General features: G+C 39.2%; 1 protein-coding gene across 1 annotated transcript in view; it reads left to right on the top strand.

The window, feature by feature from the left end:
• LOC145984919 (intraflagellar transport protein 81 homolog) overlaps positions 1-23,128 on the top strand; it is a 106,603-nt gene extending 83,475 nt beyond the window's left edge. Inside the window, exons 11-14 of the mRNA XM_083118317.1 lie at positions 4,303-4,418; positions 13,510-13,670; positions 16,243-16,371; positions 22,809-23,128. Coding sequence (XP_082974443.1) covers positions 4,303-4,418; positions 13,510-13,670; positions 16,243-16,371; positions 22,809-22,905 — 503 coding nt within the window. The 3' untranslated portion in view covers positions 22,906-23,128. The remainder of the gene's footprint in view (positions 1-4,302; positions 4,419-13,509; positions 13,671-16,242; positions 16,372-22,808) is intronic.
• Positions 23,129-23,921: the final 793 nt, after the last annotated feature.

Here is a 23,921-nt window from a genome sequence, read left to right as displayed (position 1 = left end):
GGTTGTTTCTTCGCCACCATGTCTACTACTTCAGTCTGGGTGTGTGTTAATCTGCGTTAAGTTCATTTGCTTTGTTATGGAACAGCATGTCAGTGGGTCAGAAGTGCAAATTACATGCAGTCTCGTTCTGTTATGTATGTGGATACTATATTGGGCCCAAGCAAGTTAAACATGTCATTGTACCAGGGACAAAATTTTGTGAAGCCTATAAAGAGTACTTTGGAATGGCTGTTGGTGATGTGGACGAACCATGAGCTCCACATGTTACGTGTGGTAACTGCAGATCGACGACGATGGAACATTGGTTGCGTGATAGCAGGAAAGGCATGCCATTTGCGATTCTGCGAGTGTGGAGGGAACCTACAAATCACCCATGATGATTGTTACTTTTGCATTATCGACCTGCCACATTTCAAGAGAGGGAAGACCAGCCGTCAGCTACAGTATCTTGACAAACCATCCTCCCGAGCACCTGTTCCTGACAGTGAAGATCTTCCTATACCATCGCCTCCAATCCAAACCACGTTTGCGGAAGAAGGTAGTGATTTGGACAGTTCTGGTGACCATGTTACTGATGATGATTTTAGCTTCACGGCTGAAGGAATGCCCTTCCTGTAGAAAAACAAAATTCAGAAAATTCTTGTTTTCTCTGTTTCTAGGACAGTACGAGCAAACTGTGTGACCTGAAAGAACAGAGCTAATTCCAGGAAAACACAATGTGATAAGCGCAGCTTAAGTGCCCAGAGAGAAGATTCTCCTACCAACGCTACACATTAAACGGAGGTTGGCCAAACAATTTGTGACAGAAGTGGATAGTGAGTTAGCTGCTCTACAGTACATAAAAAAAATCATAATCTGTCAGAGGCAAAAATTGTGGGTGGCATTTTTACAGGACCACAGATTTGTTTCATGCTAAATAGTAATGAACTTAAACAAAATATGATTGAGCTGGAAAGAAATGCTTGGAAGGCCTTCCACAACTTCGTGATGGGAATTCTTGTCCACAACAGAAGTGAAGCTCTTGACGATGAAGTTAAGACACTAATTGATAGATATATACTGGGCTGTAGAATGTCTGTAAAATTAAACATGCTTCATTCGCATCTTGATTTCTTTTGGCAGAATTTGGGAGAGATAAGCAAAGAACACGGCTAACACTTTCAAAAGGACATTCATTTCATGGAAGATGGGACTGTGCCATGATGGGTGATTACATTTGGGGATTAGTTCGTGAAGAAGGGGAATTGAGTGTTTCCCAAAAAAGACAACAAACAACAAATATTCACTCTTGAGCATGTTGTCACATGAGATGAACTAAATTAAGGGACTGATGTGTAATATTATTGTATTCTGTTCATTTCATTGTATTGCTTTAGCTATTTTTCATTGTTATACTGTTCATTATATATGTAATTTATTGGGTACTGACTGTACTGTGTTTGTAATTTTATGTTTTTCTACATATGAGGCTTGTCCAGAAAGTAAAGATACAAACACATTTGCACGTTAGGGGAAAAATGTGTACCAAAGTTGGCAACACTGGCAGTAACCGTGATCCATACGACGAGGATTGGGAGACTTGTGCGAAGAACACGCGTTGGAAATGGCAGCGGCTATACAGAATCCCGCCAAGTGCGAAGAGCGCGCTGTGATCAGGTTTTTCCAGGCACAAGGAAAGCATCCATCGGAGATCCACCGAGGAATTGTGACTGTCTATGGGAATGTAATGAATCATCAAAATGTGGCGAAATGGTGCCGTGCCTTCGCAGAAGCTCAACGTGATGTTCATGATGAAGAGAGAAGTGGGAGGCCGTCCATGATCACTGACGACCTTCGCAATCGTATTGAAGCAGAGGTGCGTGCAAATAGGCAGGTGACAATTCGAGAATTGTGTGTGATGTTTCCTGACAGTTCGAAAACCACTATTCGTGAAGCTGTGAGTGGGTTAGGGTACAGAAAGTTGTGTGCATGTTGGGTCCCAAAACATTTGACTGACAAACACAAAACACTGACTTTCTTACTTGCTACACAGAAAAGGGAGATGCATTCCTTCACTCCATTGTGACAGGTGATGAAACATGGGTGTTCCACCATATGCCTGAATCCAAGTAGCAGTCACTGCAGTTGTGCCATACCCATTCTCCAAAAGCCAAAAAATTCAAAACGTCAATTTCAACCCTCAAGCTGATGGCAACAGTTTTCTGGGATCGCCACGGCATCCTGCTGTTGGAATTCATAGCGCCTGGAATAACGATTAATGTTGAAACCTACTGCCAGACTTTGAAACATCTTCGACGTGCAATTCAAAACAAACGGAGAGGCATGTTGTCAAGTGAAATCCGCTTTATTCATGACAATGCTGCGAATGTCACCAAGGATCTGCTTGCACAGTTTCAATGGGAGGTCCTTCACCATCCGCCATACAGCCCCGACCTTGCACCCAGCGAATACCACCTGTTCTTGTACCTCAAAACAAATCTTGGTGGAAAACACTTTGCCGACGACGATGAAGTCAGGGAAGAAGTCACAACTTGGTTCCAGATGCAGGCCGCAGATTTCTACGATTCAGGGATACAAAAACTTGTTCCACGTCTGAACAAATGTTTGGACAATGGTGGCACCTATTTGGAGAAATAGCCTCTGTATCAGTGTATCCAGTGTAACTTTAGTTGCGAACAATACATTTATTCTATATCTTATTTTTGGTTTGTATCTTTACTTTCCGGACAAGCCTCGTAATACATATGACATATAGGCTACATGTTGCACTTTCAATAAGAAATAATAAACGACCCATATTATCCGAAAAACTGACATTACAGCAAAACCAATGCCATATTAGGGTCCAAATTATGAAAATAAGACTGAAAAATATACATAAGCAGAAAGTTCATGAAAATTTGTAGACCAGTGTAATTTTTATGGATATAAACATATAATCTCTCTCCCATTTGTTATATTTTTAAGTAAATGTCTAAATGTACAGCTTCTTTTCCATTTCAAAAGTTTGGTTTATCTGGTAACATGCATTTATTAAGGAGGTCAGTGAACCATTTGGAATTTTATATTGGATCAGTAGAATATCAGTTATTGTATTGGTAAATTTTATGTTGGTACTTTATCGGTATGGGCCAAAATTTCATATCGCCCCATCCCTAAAATTTAGTATTACAGCTCTTTGCATAGTTTTTCTTGTTCTTGAAGTATGTATAATTATTTTTTTGGGATCCCCACTGCACTGTAGTATATTACTAAAGTGAGTAACTGAAACTATAACAGTTACTTTTTTTCAGGTTACAAGTAATGAAATTAATAGTTACTTTTACAATTACTTTTGTACCAAGAGCAAATTTTAAGCTTCATACATAGATACATTTGTTTTGAATAAATGTCCAGAATCATGTAATTTTTAATTAAGTTTAATTTGAATTTTCTTACTTCCATATTTTCATGTTTAAACATATTATAATTTAATGAAAATTAGTGTTAATTTCAGATGGTCATCAGTAAAAAAAGTTAGCCCATTTGCAGTTTGTAGATGCATCATGCTCTATGAGAATGGTAACTGAAATAATAAATAGGATTATTCCTCATCGTAGTCGATTAGTATTAATTGAATTTTAATATCAAGTGGTAGTTTAATTATAATATATTAGTGAGTTCAAATTTAAGAGGTGAGACTGTAGCTGAGTTTCTTTTGAAGCAAAATAACTTATTATAACCCAGTTACTCTTGAAAAATAACTTTGCAAATCTTGTTAAATATTGGAATTGTTTCAAAAATATTTTGTACTTTGTCACATCACTACATTTTTTGATTTGCATATTCTGAAATAGATTAAAGCAATCATCTTAAAACTATGTACTACACCATGGTTGTTACTGGAGTAAAAATTCGGCATGTACAATATAACATTTGTACTGATTCTAACATAAAATTTACCCAATGTTTATAACCAATAGTTTACCATTCTATATTTAGTTCCCAACCTAACCTACCAAACCAGGTGGTTCTCATAAATTTTGCTTTGCAAGTAGAAACTGTATGCTTAGAAATGTATTTGGAAAACAGTGTATATGGTGAATAAATGCTCCTTTTTTCATAAGCAACAATAGGAAAGTGTAAAACACAGTTTATTGCAATACAGTAATTAATAGTGGCAAATTTAGAGATTTGGTATGAAAATGAGTGAATGATTATAATGCTGCCTGCTACAAGACTAACATGATGAATGTCTTTTGCATGTTTAGAATAAATCCTCATCTTAATAGATATTTAACATAGAATGGTTCTCTGTTCCAGAGTTACGGCCATTACGAGAGGAGTGTCAGGAAATCACAACCGAGTATGAAGCAAGGAAACATACTTATGATTCAACAGCAGCTGGATTGGACAGTGTTACTGGAAAACTGGAACAGGTACAGAAGGGTTCTGAGTTTTGCTATTGGTGTGCCTGAAATAGGTCAAAGACATTGCCTATCTTAACTACAGAGCGATCCATTGAAGTATAGACCGCTGCATCAGTGTTTGCGCTATCATCAAGCAAGGCAATGGCCGTATGTTTGCGCTATAGACTGTCCGTGAATCAAGTGTGCAAGTTTCCATAACCAGTTTAAAGAGTGATTTATTTACGACATGGAACTTTTACACACGGTAATCTTGTTTCAAGTCACCTTTGAACTTCACATGCCGATTGAGTTAACACATATGAATCGTAAATAAATACATGCTGTGCAGTTGAAAACATTTGCTGAGCCCTAACACTTTGCTGTTATATACACTAGAGAAAACACAATACACAACAAGCACCCTATCACTACGGACATCACCAGACTAATAAACAGGTCATACAACACAAAACAAGGACCCTTATAACTTCACAGTCTTGTCTACTTTCAGAACCTCCGTAAAAATAACTGTTTCTAGCCCCCTCCCCAGCTTACGTTAGTAAAGATGTATCAAAAATGTGTGTGCATCAAAGATGTTTAGTTTGAACACCTCCTTTTATAAATCTTGTAAGTAAATCACTTTTTAAAATAATTAAGGAAACTGTTGTGTGATGCCGACAAACGACTGTGAGTGCCTCACTTGCGGCTAGCGCAAACACTGAAGCAGTGGTCTACACTTCAATGGATCGCTCTGTATTACACATTTAGTTATGGATATGTGTAAATCCTCGGTCAGTCCATTGTATTTGGTTGTAATTGGAGTGTGACATTTTAGTGGGGGGGGGACTTACAATTGTGTGTGTTTGCACAAATCCACCTTATGTTGAGGGTTGAAGTTTGTCTCAATAGAAAACAGTTTCAAGAGCAGAGCAACATGAGAATTTTGTAGTTCCCACTTGAGATGAAACTGGGACCATTCACACTAAAGGCAAAAGTGCTAACCATCTCCCTATATGGGAGACCCAACATGTAGCATCGCTACTGTAGCAGTGCTATATTTTGAAAATTCTAGCTGTAGCTGTAGCGAAGCTACAAAATTCTTGTAGTTGTAGCGGAAATTTTGCTACAGCTACATTTCTTCTCAGCAATTTTGAAATAAATTTTGAATATGACAATAGCATCAAAAATAATTCGACACTAACACTTACTTTTGCACGAGGTTCATAAAGACAAACCCTGTTACATGGAAATATGGATAATCTAGATTATAAATATCTTGAAATCGCAGATTTTAGTTATCTGTGTAATTTATTTCATTAGCATCTGAATAATTCTAATATTCACATAACTAACTGATGTACTCAGATATGATTTGGCTACTTTTTTTTAGCTGCATTGCTATTTGCGGCACCCCTGAAAAAAAAGCCTCAGTTGCACCACCCCCGGGACAAATCTTGTGTGCTATCCATAGTGTAAGAGACTGCCTGTGTAAAACGTAACTTGCTGTGCAAAAATGAGTGATCCATTTTTTTCTACAATAGTGCCAGCAATGAATGGCTCAGTATGTTAACAGCATTAATCATTGTCAGTGTATAGGATCTCACCAGCAAAAAAGTATTGTTACAAGAACAAAAGACATACACTTTCTGGAATTACAAGTGTTTTCGTCATAATATTTTTCACAAATTTTAAAATTACTGTACGTTTAGAACACTCAGATTCACACGTCACTTTCCTCAATATATTTTATGATATTGTAAAAAGTATCATACAAGTTGCTAACTTTTCTGCAGAATGAAAAAATAAAATTAAAAATGCACTTCAACATTTCAATAAAACAAATTAATTAAAATAATTTTCTTTGGTTAATATACAGTTCCAAATTTACATATTTTTATGTTGCTTTTTCGGAACTTTTGCTAATCATGACAATGAGGATGATTTATTTATTTAGTAATTCTCTTATCTAGAGTCGCTTTCTGCCACGTGTGGCTAATTGTGAGAATGTCAAAGAATGATTAGCAGTGTGGGGAATGGAAGAGCAGGAGGTTCCTCCCATTGTCCCAACTAGGTGCCTTTCCTAGTTTTTGTTTTGAGTCCACTTTATGCACAGATAAGGTAATCGAGACTGGAAACCTGGGTCCTTTTGATTACAAGGTGACAAATTTCCACCATGTCTTCAGGGAAGCATTCCCAACAGAAAAACTTAGGTAAAGCATCACTTCATCTGTTTCTCATTTATACTATAAGTATTCCTTAGCTATCCTCAAGGTTCGAGCAACCGACTAACATTCTGTTTAAGGGCTAAGAAGATAAAATTGATAAATATCACATTTTTACGTTATTTGCCTTTTGCACAAAACATTACAGTTAATTTCGGTACATGTGATAAATTCCAATTATTGTTTAAAAAGTAGTCGCTGACATAAATATTTTTCATATGAATACATGCACACATGTAAGACTTTGTTTCTTTAATCTTCCATGTGGGCAGATGGAATATTTAATAAGAAAATTATCTTTACAAAGCATAGCTTACCTTCCAATTATTGCTCCTTGTTCCGTTATTTAATTATTTAAATCTGCACAGATGGTTAAACTACCCCCACATTGTCTCTCTGTAGACATAGTAAAATAGACGCTCAAAGAGAAGGCGACAAAACAACCAGGGACCAGTGGATGGTGCATTGTGTTTTGAGTGCCCCGCAACTTTGGATGTTCGTTTTTACCTTAAATTGAATGGACAGAAATATGAGAACACACAGTGGTCATGTTTCTATGATGTAGTTTTAAAAATTGTTGTATGCAACCATTTAGTTATAGAAGAATTATTTTATCTTAATGATGGATAACAGTCATAATTATCTACATAGAGGGTTATAAATGATTCATCGGGTTTGAAAGGGTTTCATTAAAAAATATATAACACATACATTAAAGAATGATACATGAAAATGAACAGAAACTGTCCAAGTTTCAGACATACTTTCAGAAATGTTCAATGTGGCTTCTTTTTGTCACACGACACACATCTATGTGATAGTCTAGTTCACCCCACACGCGCTCTAGCAAATCCCTACTAATGGTGGTAAATGCAGCTGTAATGCGATCCTGCAGCTCTACCAAAGTTGTTGGTAGTGGTGGTACATACACTGTGTCTTTCACATGCCCCCAAAAGGAAAAAAAATCACAAACCGTTTGCTCGGGAGATCTAGGAGGCCATGGGAAAGTGCTAAGTCATCTTCAGCACATCGCCCAATCCAACATCATGGGAGTTCATTGTTCAGGTAGCAACGCACCTCAATGTGCCAGTGGGGTGGTGGGTGCCCCATTAAGTTGGAATACGAAGTTATTGGAATCCTCTTTCACTTGTGGAAACCACAACTGCAGTATATCGAGGAATGACAGTGTTCTCTGCGAAGAACCTTTGATTTAGACACTGCAGCAAACACATTCACTTTTGGGGAATCTCGTTCATGTTGCACTGTAGCATGTGGTTGTTCAGTACTCCAGATATGAACATTATGGCGATTAACCGTGCCACTCAAATGGAATGTCACCTCGTCACTAAACAGCAGAAGCTCAAGAAAACCATCGTCCCCCGTAGTGTCCTGCATGGAATTACAAAATTCATGTCGTTTGACGAGGTCGTCCGGTTGTAACATTTACAATAACTATATGCGGTACGGTTTCAGTCGCAATCTGGTATGCAAAATCTTCCAGACAGTTGGCTGCGGAATATCAAGTTCGCTACTGGTGCGGTATGTTGACTTCTGTGGGCTACGCACAAAACTCGCCCTAACTCGCTCCACTGTTTCATCAGAAACGCTTGGACATCCTGTGCTTTTACCTTTCCACAGGCAACCAGTTTCCTTAAACTATCGATGCCATCTAAGAATGCTTTGGTGACCTGGCGGTACAGTTGTAAACTGTCTCCAGAATGCATGCTGTACGGTAACAACAGAGAAACACTTCTCATATTCAAAGCCCAGAATGCTTTCTGCTGCATAGACCCCATTTTGGAAACTAGGTTTGTGCTGCCATCCACATACTGCTGCTCCGACTGTTCAAACCATTGAGGACTTATGTATGGAAGTTATAGCACATCTCCCTTATTCACTGGACTTAGCACCCAGCGATTATTGGCTCTTTGGACCTCTCAAGGAGGCTCTTTCCGGGAAACACTTTGCATCTGATCAAGAAGTTCATAGGGCGACACATTCCTGGGTGACAGGTCAACCAAAATATTTTTTTTAGAAGGGCATTAACTTGCTGGTGGGCCGTTGGTAGAAGTGCATTGATAGAGGAGGGGACTACTTCGAAAAATAACATGAATGTAGAAACTCTGTTCAACGGTGAGCGACACCTTGTATATAAGAAATTATCGAAGGGTCAAAGTTAGTTGTCTGGTGACTGATGGAATGTCAATCTGTCATTTTCAACCAAATGTGCAGCATTTGATGGATTTTTGACTGCCGTTTATATGGGTTAAGTGAAAAAGTGCCATTTTAGGGTCATGTCACATTAGCTGGCAACACTAGCAAGTCAAAACTTTGTCATGTGTCTAAATATTGGTCATACATGTATATGAAAAATCGTAAATCGAAATTTTGCACTGAAATTTGATTTTTGAGTGTATAATTGTATGCACCTGGCAACGCTATCGTTGCATGGCAGCTGTCTTGCACCATTTTGAAACTGCAAGAGTGAATCATAAATGTGGCTACTAGACGTCCTGATTTGCCAGAACAGTACATTCCTTTTGATCCCTGTGCTTTATTATTTTATAATTACAATTTGAGCGAATCATGTAGGCCAGCATTGAGTTAATAAATATGCATGATCCTACATACAATCACCAGCAATAAAAATGGGGCACGTAGATCCTGAAATACTAGTTTCCCTGCAAGGCATTATCTATGTTGCCTAACCCAAATTTTTGCAAACTGAAAACAATATTGATTTAATGGAGTGCAAAAAATTTTATGGGGTGCCATGGCATTCTCTTTTCCATATTTTTCATTTAGATCGTTCGGCGCATAGGGCCAATTCCCGATAAAATTTGAAATGGAGGAGGGCAATTCCCCCTCTGTGCCCGCCTTGCAGGTGCTCTTGCCTGCCTAAAGGAAATAATGCAAGAAAGACGTAAAAACCAATACCATCTTGAGTATCCTTTTGTCCTGCTCCTCTCAGATTTTACTAGTCTTGCTTTCTTTTACTTCAGTGTTTTCCCCTCTTGCCCCCTAGGAATGATTTCAATATAGGCTTTTGGGGTAAGACCCCTCTGACCCCCTGTGGTCGTGCCACTGCACCCCTTCCCCCGTAGTTACTTTGAACTTTCAGCGGATTGAAAATACTTCATTTTCTTTAAGAGTATAATATCGTTTAATAACACAAGGATGGCCACACCTCACCCTTAGGAATCAAATATCAACCTAAAAGTTTGTATTTCACACGTATAATTTGATTTCAATCATAGTAATTTACAATAATTATTATAATGTGGATGCAGGAATGTGATAATTTCAAATTCAAATGGTGTTCTTTTAGGGGGCAATGGTATTATCGGGATAATATGCCCCATGGAAAAAATACCTTGCTTCTCCCTCCGTGGAAAAAAACTACTGATGTCCATCATTTGGGGGGGCAACTGTCCCCCCTGTGCGCATGCCCATGTAGGATCCTCTCAGAGTCCAATTTCGGTGCAAAATTATGATTTATGATTTTTTGCATAAATGTATGTCCAGTATTTAGGGATATATTGCTTGCATCTGCTGACAATATTTTGATGCTAGTGTTGCCATCTAAGATGATATGCCCCTAAAATAGCACTTTTTACTTAACCCATATAATCGGCAGTAATAATTCCATCAAATGCTGCATATGACCAATATTAATTGCAAATGACAGATTGAAATGGCATCAATCATCAGACATCTAATTATGACCCTTCTTTAATTATTATTATTTACGCCCAAAACTTTTTACATACATGCATAAACTCAAAAAGTTTTTTTTTACAAGTGTATTACACCTCAACATGCGCACCATTGGTTGTGCGGGAAATGTCTAATTGATATTCCACCTCTGCCCATACGTTTTCTAGCATTTGTGGCATCACATTGTTGATTGCAGCGCGAATTCTTTCCTGTACGTCTCATAAATCTAGAACCTTTGTAGCATACACCTGGTCCTTCACAAAACCCCACAAGAAAAAGTCGAGCACAGTGGTCCGGTGACCTTGGTAGCCACGTTATGATCCACGATCCTCTACCAATCCATTGTGCATTAAAGTGCTCATCTAAGAAATGGCGAACTTCTTTGGCAAAATGGCATGGGGCTCCGTCTTGCTGGAAAATCGTTCCTTCTGGAAGTTGAGGCACAGCGTATTGCTGTAGCATGTTCATGTAAATTGCTGCATTACAGTGCGCTCCAAGGAAAAAAAAAAAGGACCGATGATTTTATCCTTCATGACTCCACACCACACATTTTGGAGTATCCCGTTCTACATTGTGCACAACATGTGGATTTTCCGACCCCCAGATCCTATAGTTATGTCTGCTTACACATACAGACACGTGAAATGTCGCCTCATCGAAAAACACACCTTGTCCATAAATACACCATCTTCATCAATTTTGTCTACCATTGTTACCGCGAATTCTTTTTTTGCTATCTTACCACTTGGCTTTAGATGCTGATGAATTTGGATTTTGTATGCATGCAAACGCAACCTTTTATGCAGTACCCTATGTACTGTAGTTTGTGCGATTTGAAGCTGCATACTTGCTTGCCGGATTGATTTTCTAGGGCTTCTAGTGAATGTCTCTCGAATCCTTTCAACATTTTCTTCAGAAACCTTCTGCTTTGCATGCTTCCCAGTCATCGGCAACAAAGATCCTCTTTCTCTCAGCTGCTTGTCCCATTTCATAATCGACACGTACGTTGGGACATCACTCGCTGCACCAACGTTATAATGCAAATTTAAATTCTGCAAGTGCCAAAATACAAAACACCTTCTGTTGTGGCGTTCACATGGCGAATGATGCCTTCGCAGCAGTTTGAACGAGCCTATAGCTTCTGCGCTTGCGCGATCTGCCACAGCAAGTTACATTTAAAACTTTTTCAGTTACTCTTCCAACTATCCATCATTCCAACTATTTGTTACAATTTTATGATTTTTTCTTTTATTATACTCCTAAGCAGAACATGCTGTATTTTTCTCACTGAAAAGTGGCATTCTGGAAAAAAATTTAAGCCTTCCTTCTGCCATTTATTAATTTATATAATTTTCTGCATGGGGTAAACTGATAATGTTAAGCATCCGAAAATATCTCAATGGATGAGTCTTTATAATGCAGTTATGATACAGTTTTCATGATATAAATTTTCAAATTTTGGGTTATTCAACTTTTGAAACACTCTGTATATTCATTTTTTTAGTGGTGGTAGCAATGCCAGAGGTCCCGGGTTTGTATCCCAACCTGAGCATTGAGTGTTATTTGTGAGTGTCCCTTTGTCAATTTCATCATATCATCACTCATCCTCATCTTCGTGATTAACCAAAAGTGGCAGAAATGTGAAGTAAAATAAACCAAATTGGTCAATCAATCTAGTAAGAGGGGACAGATTATTATCACTAGTGCTCGGAAGTTGATGGCCTAAAAAATCTTAAAAAAATAACCCATAGAATGACCTTAAAATTTTTTTAAGAAATGACCAAAAAATTTTAAAAAATGACATAAAAAATAATTTTGCTCTTGAAATGAAAGCTTGTTTTTTTTATAAATTACAAGAGAGTAGTTACATCGATAAATATCCATTGTTTGGTGGTTTAAAGTACTAAAGGAAAGGAAAAAATACAATTAAGTGCTAATGTACTTTTTTTATTTTTACTTCAACATACCGTTACACCATAAGTTTGTCTGTATAAATACGAGGGTAGATCATTAAGTATCACACAACATTTTTTTAAAAAAAGAAGTTTAATAGGTAAGACAACATAAATTATACACAATGAAACCACATCTTTTAGCTACTTTTCGACATAGGAGCCAAGTCTTTCAACACATTTTTCCCATCGTGGCACTAGTTTCAATATACCCTGTTCATAGAACTTTGTTTTGGGAATACAGCCATCTGCGCACAACCGATTGCACTTCTTTATTGGAATTGAAGCATTGGCCACCTAGGAATATCGCATACCGTACTGTAAGAAATGTTGAACCGCTCTGACAAGTTTCTCAGATGGATCCGCCGGTCGTTGAGAATAGCCTGCTCAATGGCTGTAACATTCAGTTCTGTTGCATCTGTTACCTGGTCGCCGGAACGCAATGAGTCAACAAGTTTCACATGGCCTCCTTGAAAGAATGTGCACCACCTGGAGATGTTACTACGGTCCAAACAGTCTTGCCCATACATGCCCAACATTTCCCTGTGAATTTCACTAGGGTTTAGTCCTTTCGCCCACAAAAAACCAACTACAGCTCTTTGCTCTTCACACGTTCACAACAATAACATGCTAAGTTATAAGTTTCTTTGCATAGTAGTTCACGCTTCTGCTTCAAGAGTTATATCTGATCGAACAAATGACGTCTCTAACATGAACTTCAAACTATAAGTCTGTAAAATTTCAACGTTCCAGCCACAATAACATCGCAGGGAAAAAAATGTTGTGCGATACTTAATGCTCCACCCTCGTAATTCACCTCCTTTCATAGTGAGCCTTGCACAATACAGTTGTCGGTGAAAATATAATTGTGTTTCACATGCACCAGACTATAATTTCCCAAATTTCCCATTGATAATATTTTCAATTATGGCATACATGTTAGGAAATTTAAATATGTAAGTTCTGCTAGCACATACATGAAACAACAGGGAAGGAGCAATAAGAAACCTCAAAAATGATAAAATATGCAACAAAATGACAAATAATACTTAAAAATGATCTAAAAAGCCAAAAATGGCTGGAGAATGCAAAAAAAACAATGTTTCCTGGTTCTTACTGAAGGGAAATGGACTACTATCAGGTTCTGCATTGTCTTCAAAGCCCAGAAAAAAATATGATTTTTCATCAATTTCCTAGCCCTGTTTATCACTGTCTTTTTATTTTCTGCAGGAAGTGAGAAGTCTGCAGGATGAGCTGGCTGCCTTGGAGTCCAAGTACCATGTGATTGAAGCCCAGACGAATGTCTTGAAAGTCAACCAAGAGAGACTCGCTGATGAGATCCGGATGTATGTGAACAGCAATCCTCAGGAGAAGAAGCTCAAATCTTTGAGGTTAGTTCAAGGATTACACAGTTTCTTTTTAATGTCATAACTAACTAACACTCTGGCATACCTAAACCCGAAGATTAATTCTCACAGCAATATTTGTCTTCCACCTGTTCCCATCCTGGCGGGGTTGCTATGCACATGGAAACCCTGGAAACAGGGAATTTTGCAGATCATCTGGAATTTTGCATGCATTTTGGAGTCTGCAAGTGAAAAAGTGGTTCATTTTCACTTCCGGATTCGGTTCTTGTGATTCCACTGCACAAAAAGATTCACTTAACCTCTTAAGTGTGGAATTTGTTGAACAAGTTACAATGCACAAGGAGTGGGAATACAGCCAAGGGGGAAACCAAGATGTCGGTGGAAAGAGCAGATAGTGGAGCATGTTAGGAGAAGAAGACAAGATTGGAACACCATGGAAAGAGAGGAGTGGTGGAAGACCAGGAAAAAGTGGAGAGGCTTGACTTCTATGGCGACCCAGCCAGAGGCAGGAACCGGTGAAAAATGTTGATGATGATGTAACAAGAAAAAATAAATGTTAGCAACATTATAACACTAGTCGAATTTTGTGTAATTAACGTTAGCCTGGGAGTTATCTGTTGATTCTGCATAATAGTAGTACATGAGTTGAGCAGAAAGCAAATGTGCATGTCAAGGAAAATGCTGCTTTCTTTTGTTTACATTTATAAGCGCACAACATCTCAAAAAGTTTTGTTGCACATAGGAACTGCATAGCAAATCTGATAGATAGTGAAAAATTTTGAGTGGTTTATGAAAATTATGTTGTTTATGAGTGTTTGCTGTTGTTTTGAGATCACGGAGATGTGTTATAATGAAATAATGCACCTTTGTTACCTTGCTAGATGCAAGTTACAGAACCTGACACAGTGGATGCTCATTGTAATTTTACATTATTCTTCGAATTTTCACATGTTTTTGTGCGTGTGGAATGAAATTTGCTTTATAAAGAAACTGGTGAAAGTGAATATTCATAATTAATGGACCTCTTTATTTAATCGAAAAACACAAGGTTCAAAAGCAAAAATCATGATAATAAAAAATGTCAGGAAAAAATCATTATTGGACTGGAAAACCTGGAAATGTCATTGGATTTCATTATCAAAAGATCGTAGCAACCCTACCTGGGCAAGATCAAGCAATTGTTGACCATCCTTAGCAATTTTGTTCATGTCCAGCTTAATTGTCATTCCATCTTCTTTTGGCCTTCCTACAGGCCTCTTACCACCAGGTTTCCCAACAAGTACCCTCAAAACTTTTGTGTCATCTCTCATACATAGTGCATCTTGTGCATATTTCATTTTGTAAACATTTGAGTGCATGTTTATGCCTTGGTGTGAAAATATAACTTTGTGAACACTGTATTAGGGAGAATTCACACCAAAGTGACACGTATCGCTTCAGGATTTCACTAATCGAATACAAGCTTGTGTGTCCTGTCATGCCGCTACTGTGTGAAACGTTACTGCTGATTGACTCGTTCCCAAGCAGCATGTGTTGGGTGTTGCTTGTCGCTTCGGTGTGAATTCTCCCCAAATAATGATATTTTTGAGATAAAATCAGGACAATGCAGCATTAAAGTAAAAGTCACAGAGGGCTGTCAAAGATTTCTGGATATCACATCTCTATCCCCAGAATTGAAGAAGGAAGGTAAAAAGGTGACTAAATCTTGGCATGAACTGGATGTTAATCTTTTCTCCTAACTTCTATGTACTATTCTGCATCTACAACTATTAGTATCATCATGATACTGAATTTTGATATTGAGAGGTCTATATCTCAGTTTATATTAAGTTAAAAAAAAAAGATAAAGCTATCTCCTGTGCATTGTACTGTGCAATGAAGGCATATAGGCAGTATACTGGAGTTAGGACATGACACTCAGCCACCCATTCATTAAACGCTGGGTGACCCCCGGAGCTGCTCCATGCAGGGGCATAGCTAGAAGATCCTACCTGAGATCACTCTCCCCTGAAATCGAACCCAGGACTCTTGAGGTACCCCCTACTGGTACAGTGAGTCAAAAAGGGTCCTGTTCCTCCAGGACAAAGAGCCTGCTCATCAACCATTACAAATGCACCTGAAACTGCATGACTTTGGTTTTCGATGTGTTGATGTTTCCCCCTATTCCCTTGATCTGGCTCCGTCAGACTACCTTCTCCTACCCCAACTCAAGAAACACTTGAAGGGGCGCCATTTTGCACCCAATCAGGAGGTGACCTCTGCCACAGAATGATGTGCATCGTGCCAGAAAGTGCATTGAGCTTTGTGAGGAGTATATTGAGTTGAAATTTCATCATTCCCACTGCATTCCTTCTGGGTCGGGCCATGAACTTTTCAGTTTTCAACACCCCTTAGTACCATGATGAAATCTTGATGATGGATAATTCTGAGTATCCATTGCCTTGCAAGCAGTTGTTGGAATGTCAGTCTTCTCAATCCTTGGTTTATATCGCACTCCTATAAATGAATCACAAGGCTTTCCTTGAAAGGGGTGCAAATTGCAGCATGTCACTCATGCCATGTATTCACTAGTCAAGGTCTTTCATGTGTTTTACAGGGACCAGCTGAGCCAGAGGATAACAGAGCAGGAGAAGCTTGGCCGCCAGTTGAAGGAGGATCAGAGGGCTGTGAAGGAGAACCACAGCCTGCGAACGCACCAGATGAAGCTTTGGCAGGATCTTGAGAAGTAAGTGCAACATCTGTTTTCTTTGTCGCTGTTCTCCTCTGCATGTTAGGGAGGGACAAGGGGATCAGAATTTGTTTGGCTAGAATAGGAGCTCTTAACCAAGAACTTAAGCATAGCTTAAACCAAATGTGTTAACATCATTAAGAATAAGTAATGGTAAGTGATTACTTTCCACTTACTTTCTGGCTCATAAATTTTATGGAGTGAAAGCTTATTATGCGGGGAGTCATGAGTATTTCATTGGAAAAATCATGGCTGCTATTATTATTATTATTATTATTACAGTGGAACCTTGATTTTATGTTTTTCAGGAGACCAAGCTGAAAAAAACTTAAAATACGGGAAAATATAAAATCAGGAAAATTTTTATAGCATTTTGCTCTATTAGAACCATGAATATTGAATATATAATGCAGAAAAATGTAAAATCCTGGAACATAAAAATGGGGTTCCACTGTATTATTATTATTGTTGTTGTTGTTGTTGTTATATGCTGCAGATCTGTTTTAGTGCTGTAAAATCATCATCAAATTATAAACATACATGTGCAGTTTTGTATTTGCATCTATTGCGACAAATACATAGCCCTACATCAATAAAACAGACTTCAGTGCTAACTTATTGAACATATTATTTTCTAAAATAACCAAATATAGAAAGAGTTAAAGTATTATTAAGTATCTACACACACACACACACACACACACACACACACACGTCTCTCTGAGATCTTGAAGTTTATCCATGCAATAGCAAAAAGCATCCAAGAGATGAAAGCATGCTAATGGCTAGGGAAATATAAAAGTTTGTTTCATGACAAATGCCATGGCTTAGTTTACTCTTTCTCTGCTGGGAGGCAGTAGTGTGCGAGGATGGAAGTTTCAGGTGAACAGTAAGCTTTTTGTGTCCTCCAAATGCTAAAACTGAGCCTATTGTTACAGTGCAACAAGGTTTTTGAACGAAATATCACACGGAACCACCAATGGACAAAACAGTAAGAGATTGTATAGAAAATTTGATTAAACTGGCTGTTTCTGTGTCGTTAAATAAGCAGGTAGGCTGGGGCCAACGCCCGAGACTGTGGACCATGTAAGAGAATCATTTACCAGGAGTCCTAAAAAATCAACATGCTGTGCAAGTCGAGAATTACAAATGTCTCACATGACTGTTTTGCATATCCTATGCAAAGGACTCGTCTGTAAATCATACAAGCTGATCCAGGCCCTCACTCCACAAGAGTTACCAATTCTGTTTGAAATTGCAAGGACATCTAGAGAAGGGCGTGTTTGCAGGAAGGCTTGTGTTGTTCAGTAACGTGGCATATTTAGGGCATGAAAAGTCCTCACACATCCGTGATTCTCCTAACGTTACTGTTTTGTGCAATGCCATAACAAAGTTTACGGACCATTTTTCTGTACTGAGAAAACTGTTACTGGTATTGTTTACTTCAACATGTTGCAGCAGTGGCTAATGCCTGTTACAGGACGGAGCTCATCTAATTTTCATGGGGAAGTTTTGGATTACCTGATTGTCATTTGGACAACAGTTAGACAAAGATTCAACACTTATTCTCTGGCCTCTGTCCATGTCACCTAACCTCACTCCATGTAACTTTTTTCTGTGAGGCATAGGCGCCAACTCCATGGGGCTTGGGGAGGCTCGAGCCCCCCCCCCCCCCCCCATGTTAACGATGTGAGGGCAGAGCCCCCCAAATAATTTTGCTTAAGAGGATCTAATGTATTATTTTGCTTCTCTTGTAAAGTTTACTCTCAATTGTGCCACATGAACGTAACTTTAAATACACATTTGAAATGTTCTAGACCATCAACTTTGGGGGGCTGAGACCGCTAAACCATCAACTTTGGGTGGGCTATGATCAGAGACAGCAAAACACATGACTTATTACTATATACTAAGTATATAATTACGAGTATTGTTAACATTTTTACTAAAGAGAGTTTCAAAAGAAGATGTGCATGAACTGGGAGAATGGATGGGATGTTCGGGCTACAAATGGCTCTCACATGACATTCAGAACGAGATCATTGATATATTAGGGAGATCTGTTTTGCGCTTTGTGGTAGCAGATATTAAAAGTCTGGAATTTTTTGCTATTATGATTGATGAAACTTGACATATCCATCCGTGAACAATTGACATTTTGCATTCGAACTGTAAATGAAAATTTTAATATTTTTGAGGAATTCATGGGCTTCTACGAGATTCCGAACACTGAGGCCAAAACTTAAAAAAGGGAGGGAGGGAGTCATTCATTAATTTATTTTAGTGATCAGAGGCCCCCTCCCCCAATAATTTTGACAAGTCGGTGAGTTATGTTAAAGATTGTGTTTGCGTGCCTCCTTTAACAGAGCTTCAACAAAGAATCATAAATGCAGCTGCTACCATCAATGTTGTCATGTTGAAACATGTATGACAGCAGCTAGATTACAGTATTGACATCTGTCAAGTCACCACGGAAAGACATTTGTAAGGTAGGTTAAAGACTTCGATATTCACTCTTTTCACTTGACATGCTCCCATCCCTGTGGGTGAGTTGGCCCCTGAACTACCAACTTTTGAAATCCTGGAGGGACTTATGAAATGCAATGCATATGTGTGTGTGTGTGTGTGTGTGTGTGAATAAGTGATTTTTGGAGGCCAAAAGGAATACAGAGGCTGTTCAGCGTATATTTGACCAAATGCGATTCCTCCCCCCTGCACTCAGAATGAACTCACCCAACCTTGGTCAGGCATGTTTGTCAGTGTAGTGTGTGAGCTGTAAAAGAGTGGTTGTGTTTTCTCACTGGGCCAAAAATCCCGCCCAAACTGAGCCGCTTTTTGGGAGGAGTGCGTTGTATAACTTTCCAAGTGTTTGCATTTTCTCGCTTGGCTGAAAATGCTGCCAAAACAGTTGCTTTTGGGAAGGTTATGTTGTAGCCTTTTATGACGCAAAGTTCAGTGTGTCAATGATCAGGGAGTAGTGTAAGAGCAAGAATTGTGACGTTAGTTTGACTTTATTCAAGAATGTGATCGGCAAGTATAAGGATTGCATGGCCCCAGCATTTGGTTCTCCCAACAAAGGGGACGAGAACACGTCCGTGCACACAAGCCACCACCATTATGCAGGTGCAAGGTGCAGTTAACAGTTTCCAAAGACATATTTAGATGATTTTCCGTCTGTCTTCGGGTCGGTGGATTCTCTTGCATGCCCATTCTGCGAAGTTTCGCCTGCATACTGTTGGTGGCTTGTGTGCACAGCCGTGTTCTCGTCCCCTTTGTTGGGAGAACCAAATGCTGGGGCCATGCAATCCTTATACTTGCCGATCACATTCTTGAATAAAGTCAAACTAACGTCACAATTCTTGCTCTTACACTACTCCCTGATCATTGACACACTGAACTTTGCGTCATAAAAGGCTACAACATAACCTTCCCAAAAGCAACTGTTTTGGCAGCATTTTCAGCCAAGCGAGAAAACCCAAACACTTGGAAAGTTATACAATGCACTCCTCCCAAAAAGCGGCTCAGTTTGGGCGGGATTTTTGGCCAAGTGAGAAAACACAACCACTCTTTTACAGCTAACACACTACACTGACAAACATGCCCGACCAAGGTTGGGTGAGTATTCTCAGTGCAGGGGGGAGGAATCACGTTTGGTCAAATATACGCTGAACAACCTCTGTATATAACAAATGAGAAGGAAAAAGGAAACATTCAAGAGATACTGGAAATAAGTGTTTTGCCTGCCAAGTTGCCATGTCCGGAATGAAGATATAGTTGGCATGGAAAACATGGTTCTCCCACCAGGTTGGTCAAAAATTGAGAGTGGTAGGAAGAGTGTGGTGTGCGTAGGGAGAGGGATGTGTGAAGAAGGGGGAGGGTTGAAAATGGGGATGAAGCGTGAAGATGGGATTTGGTTTGGGAAGTTGCTGTGTGGCCTCATGGAGGCCAGGGGTGTGGTTGCACTCATGGCTGATGTGTATCCTCCCATATTTTGCTTACTGACGTGTTGGTGGCTTGTAGTAAGGGGTGGATGATAATTTTCTAGAAGCAGTCGTTGCAAGGGATGTTGTGATTGTTGGTATAAATGGCAACAGTGAAGTCCAGGTTTTTATTAGAAGAGTGCTGGTTGTTGATCCTGGGATTGAGGGCTGTGGATGTTTCCCCAAGGTAAAGCCACCACAGATGTTGCAGGTAAGGATATAGTTTGAGTTGTGGCAGGTCCCTTTGGGGTGGAGGGTAAATTTGCCTGTAGCAGTGTGAATCTGGAGGGTGTGAGAAGTGATGAAAATGGAGCAGGTTTTGCACCTTGGTGGTTCCATCTGTGAACAGAGGGGTGAAGGGGTATTGTGGACCATGATGCTTTGGAGGTTGGGGGAGGGAGGTGATTGAAATAACTCTAGGCTTGTCTGGAAAGATGTTTCTGGTGTTAAGATCAGTATGGAGAAGGGAACGTAGGATGCATCTCATTTTGTTGAGGTGGTATTGTGTGACAAGTACAGGGAGGTTGGTGTCCGATTTTTTGGTGGGGACAGGGTGGAAGGATAATTCATGGTTTAGCAAGTCTTGGTGTATGTGGAGGTTGTAGTTCTGTCAGGAGGTGTTGAGGCATTGTCCTCCGAGAGTCAAGGAGAATGGGATAGTTTTCTTGGTATGGAATGGATGAGAATTAGAGAGTGTGAATACTGCATGTGGTTGGTGGGTTTCATGTGGATGGATATTTGCAAGTGACCTTCCTCAATGTGCACATCCACATTAATGAAGGCAGTTTGGTTTGGTAGTGGATCCACGTGAACGTGGAGTTAAAGAGGTTGAGTTGGTCTAGGAAAGTCTGCAGAGATGTGTCCAGATCATGAAAATATCATCGATAAAACAAGCTAGAGGAGTGGTTTCACTGTCTTCATCTGTCCCAAGAGTAACAACACCCCTTGCAACTAGTGCTTTCAGGTACCCTTTTCCCTGGTCCCAAATTCACCAACACCTCAGTGCAGAAATGCTAGGAGAAAGCCTACATATGTGAGTTGGAGAATAATAGTGCAACACTGTGAACATGTTAGATACCTAACCTACTTCCCATTAAATAGACTCTTCCTTCCTACACTAGGCACATGCGCAGCAACAAGAGGATTAGAGTATTGTTGGAGTTCTGTAGTCAGAACTCCACTAATTTGAAAATTATGGTGATTTTCGTGTACGACTGTGATGGTGTTATCTTAACGCATACCGAACCTCAAGGACAGACCGCCAATGCATATTATTACTGTTCATTTTTGGAACATAACCTGCAACCTGCTTTGCGAAAGAAGAAGCGACACTTTCTGCTGAATCCTCCCATCATTTTGCAGAACAATGCTAGAGTGCATGTAGCACAACCTGTGGCTGATTTATTAGCTCGATGCGGCTGCCAAGTGCTCTATCAGCCCCGGTGACTTTGATTTGATCCCTAAGATGAAGGAACCACTTCGTGGCATTTTCTTCCGAACTGTTCCAGAGATTCTTCAGGCAATAGACTGCTCCATTTGAACCATCAACAGTGCAGGCATTGCTACAGAAATACTACGATTTCCACATCGCTGGCAATGGGTTGTACACAATGCTGTAAAAGTTCCACAGAGGTATCTCTTTTGTAAAATAAATATTTGCCACTATTAAATCCCCAACCCACATATCAGCCATGAGTGCAACCACACCCTGTGGCCTGAATAAGACCACTCAGTACCTTTCCCAACTAACCCCATCCCCGTTCCCAATCCTTCCTTCCTTCTCCTCACACTGCCCTCACACATACCCACAACACACCCCACCACTCAATTTTTGCCAAGCCTGGCGAGAGAACTACATTTTTCTGTACCAACTATATCTTTGCTCTGGACCTGGCAACATTGCAGGTCGAACACTCACTTCCATTTCTGCCATATTACCTTTAACTGAAGATGCAGCCTGTTGCCACAAACATTTGAATTGGTGAGTGTTTCCTATTTCCTTCTCATTTGCTATTTACCCCTTCTGGCTCTCCTTCCTTTCATTTGATTACGGTAGTAAAAGAGCAGTATTGTATTACACAGATAACAGGGACTGAACCTACAGTTTCAAATAGATCCCCTTGCACTGCCTATGCCTTAAAGTATGCTATGAAATCACATGCACGCAAGTACAAGATTTAGGATATATTATTTATTCATGTTTAATATTTCTTGACATTTTCAAGGTTTTCAATGGGCTTACAAAATTTCCCACCTTTTTCCACTTAATTGATTGATTGATTGAATTGTTGCTTAAAGTCCACTTTATGCACAGAGAGGCTAGTCGGGACTGGACCTACAGTTTAAAGTGGGATCCGAACATTGTGCAATGTGCCTCCACCGGGTGAATCATGTCTTAAGTTTTTATTTTTATATTTCTATGTGTGTATTAAAGCGAGACTACTTGTTTTATAGGCTTTTGGAATGCAAGAAAATGTGTCTGGAGAAAGCGAAGCAGGGTCAAGGGACAGTGCACAGAGAGAGAGGAGCAGAAACACTGGTCTTGCAGTGAAGTTGTTTTTTTTCTTCTGGTGCTTCTGCCATAGTAGAATAGTTGTGTAATTCTTTCCTCATGGGAAAATGTGCACTGAGCACTTGACATTATCTGTACAGATAGATTTTCCGTCCAGCAATTTACAAATGCTCTAAGACTTTCATGAACATGTCATGTTCCTATTATTTATATTTGTATTCTTAGTTTGCTGCCATCACAAATATAATGTTGTGAGAGACAACTTGCCTTTTTTTTTTTTTTTTTTTTTGTAATAATTTAGCAAGGTGGTTATGGTGTACATGCTGAAGTTATGGAAGTTGTATATGTACAGGATGTCCGGGCTAGAGATATACACACATATATTTTAGCATCTGTAAAGAAGTTTATTAACTTTCTTGACCTGGTTATGTACAAAGTAACTCGGAAGGTTTTGATGTACGTTCGTACACATCAATGTTAGCACAATTTGTAGCTCGACACATATTCAAACGAATAGTCAAGCTCGTGCCAAGTGTTGACCAGCATTTGAGGCATTATTAGCGCAACGATACGCTGTCTCAAATCACCAAAATAGTGAACTTTCCATTGTGCACAACATCTTTAATGAAGCCCCATGCAAAAAAGTATAATGGTGTCAAACCTGGAGATCTCGGTGGCCAAGCAGTTTTTGCACATGCGTGACTCAACAGTGCGATTGATCGTCCAATTGGACTACTGAAATCTTGGATCGATGGTGAATCAACTGAGCTTCACTACGAGACAATACAAAGAGCAGTTATTGCATTATAAGCAGTTATTTTTGTATACCTCTAGCCCAGACACCCTGTATTTTATATAAATACAACTTTTATTTATTTTTATTTTATAGGTATCGCTATAGTCAGAAATAAATTGTGACTGGAAGTTTTTGATAAGTGGTCTACTTTTTTTGCATGCGGTGAAAAATGTGAGTGACAGTGAAATGAAAACCTTAATTTGTTTTTCTTTTTTATCTAATAGATTTCTGCATGTAAAGTCCCACAAGTTTACTGCAT

The sequence above is a fragment of the Lepisma saccharinum genome, chromosome 3, assembly GCF_977018435.1.
Source record: "Lepisma saccharinum chromosome 3, izLepSacc3.1, whole genome shotgun sequence".
Classification (NCBI taxonomy): domain Eukaryota; kingdom Metazoa; phylum Arthropoda; class Insecta; order Zygentoma; family Lepismatidae; genus Lepisma; species Lepisma saccharinum.
The sequence above is the reverse complement of the archived record's forward strand: the minus strand, read 5'-3'. Positions and strand labels throughout refer to the sequence as shown.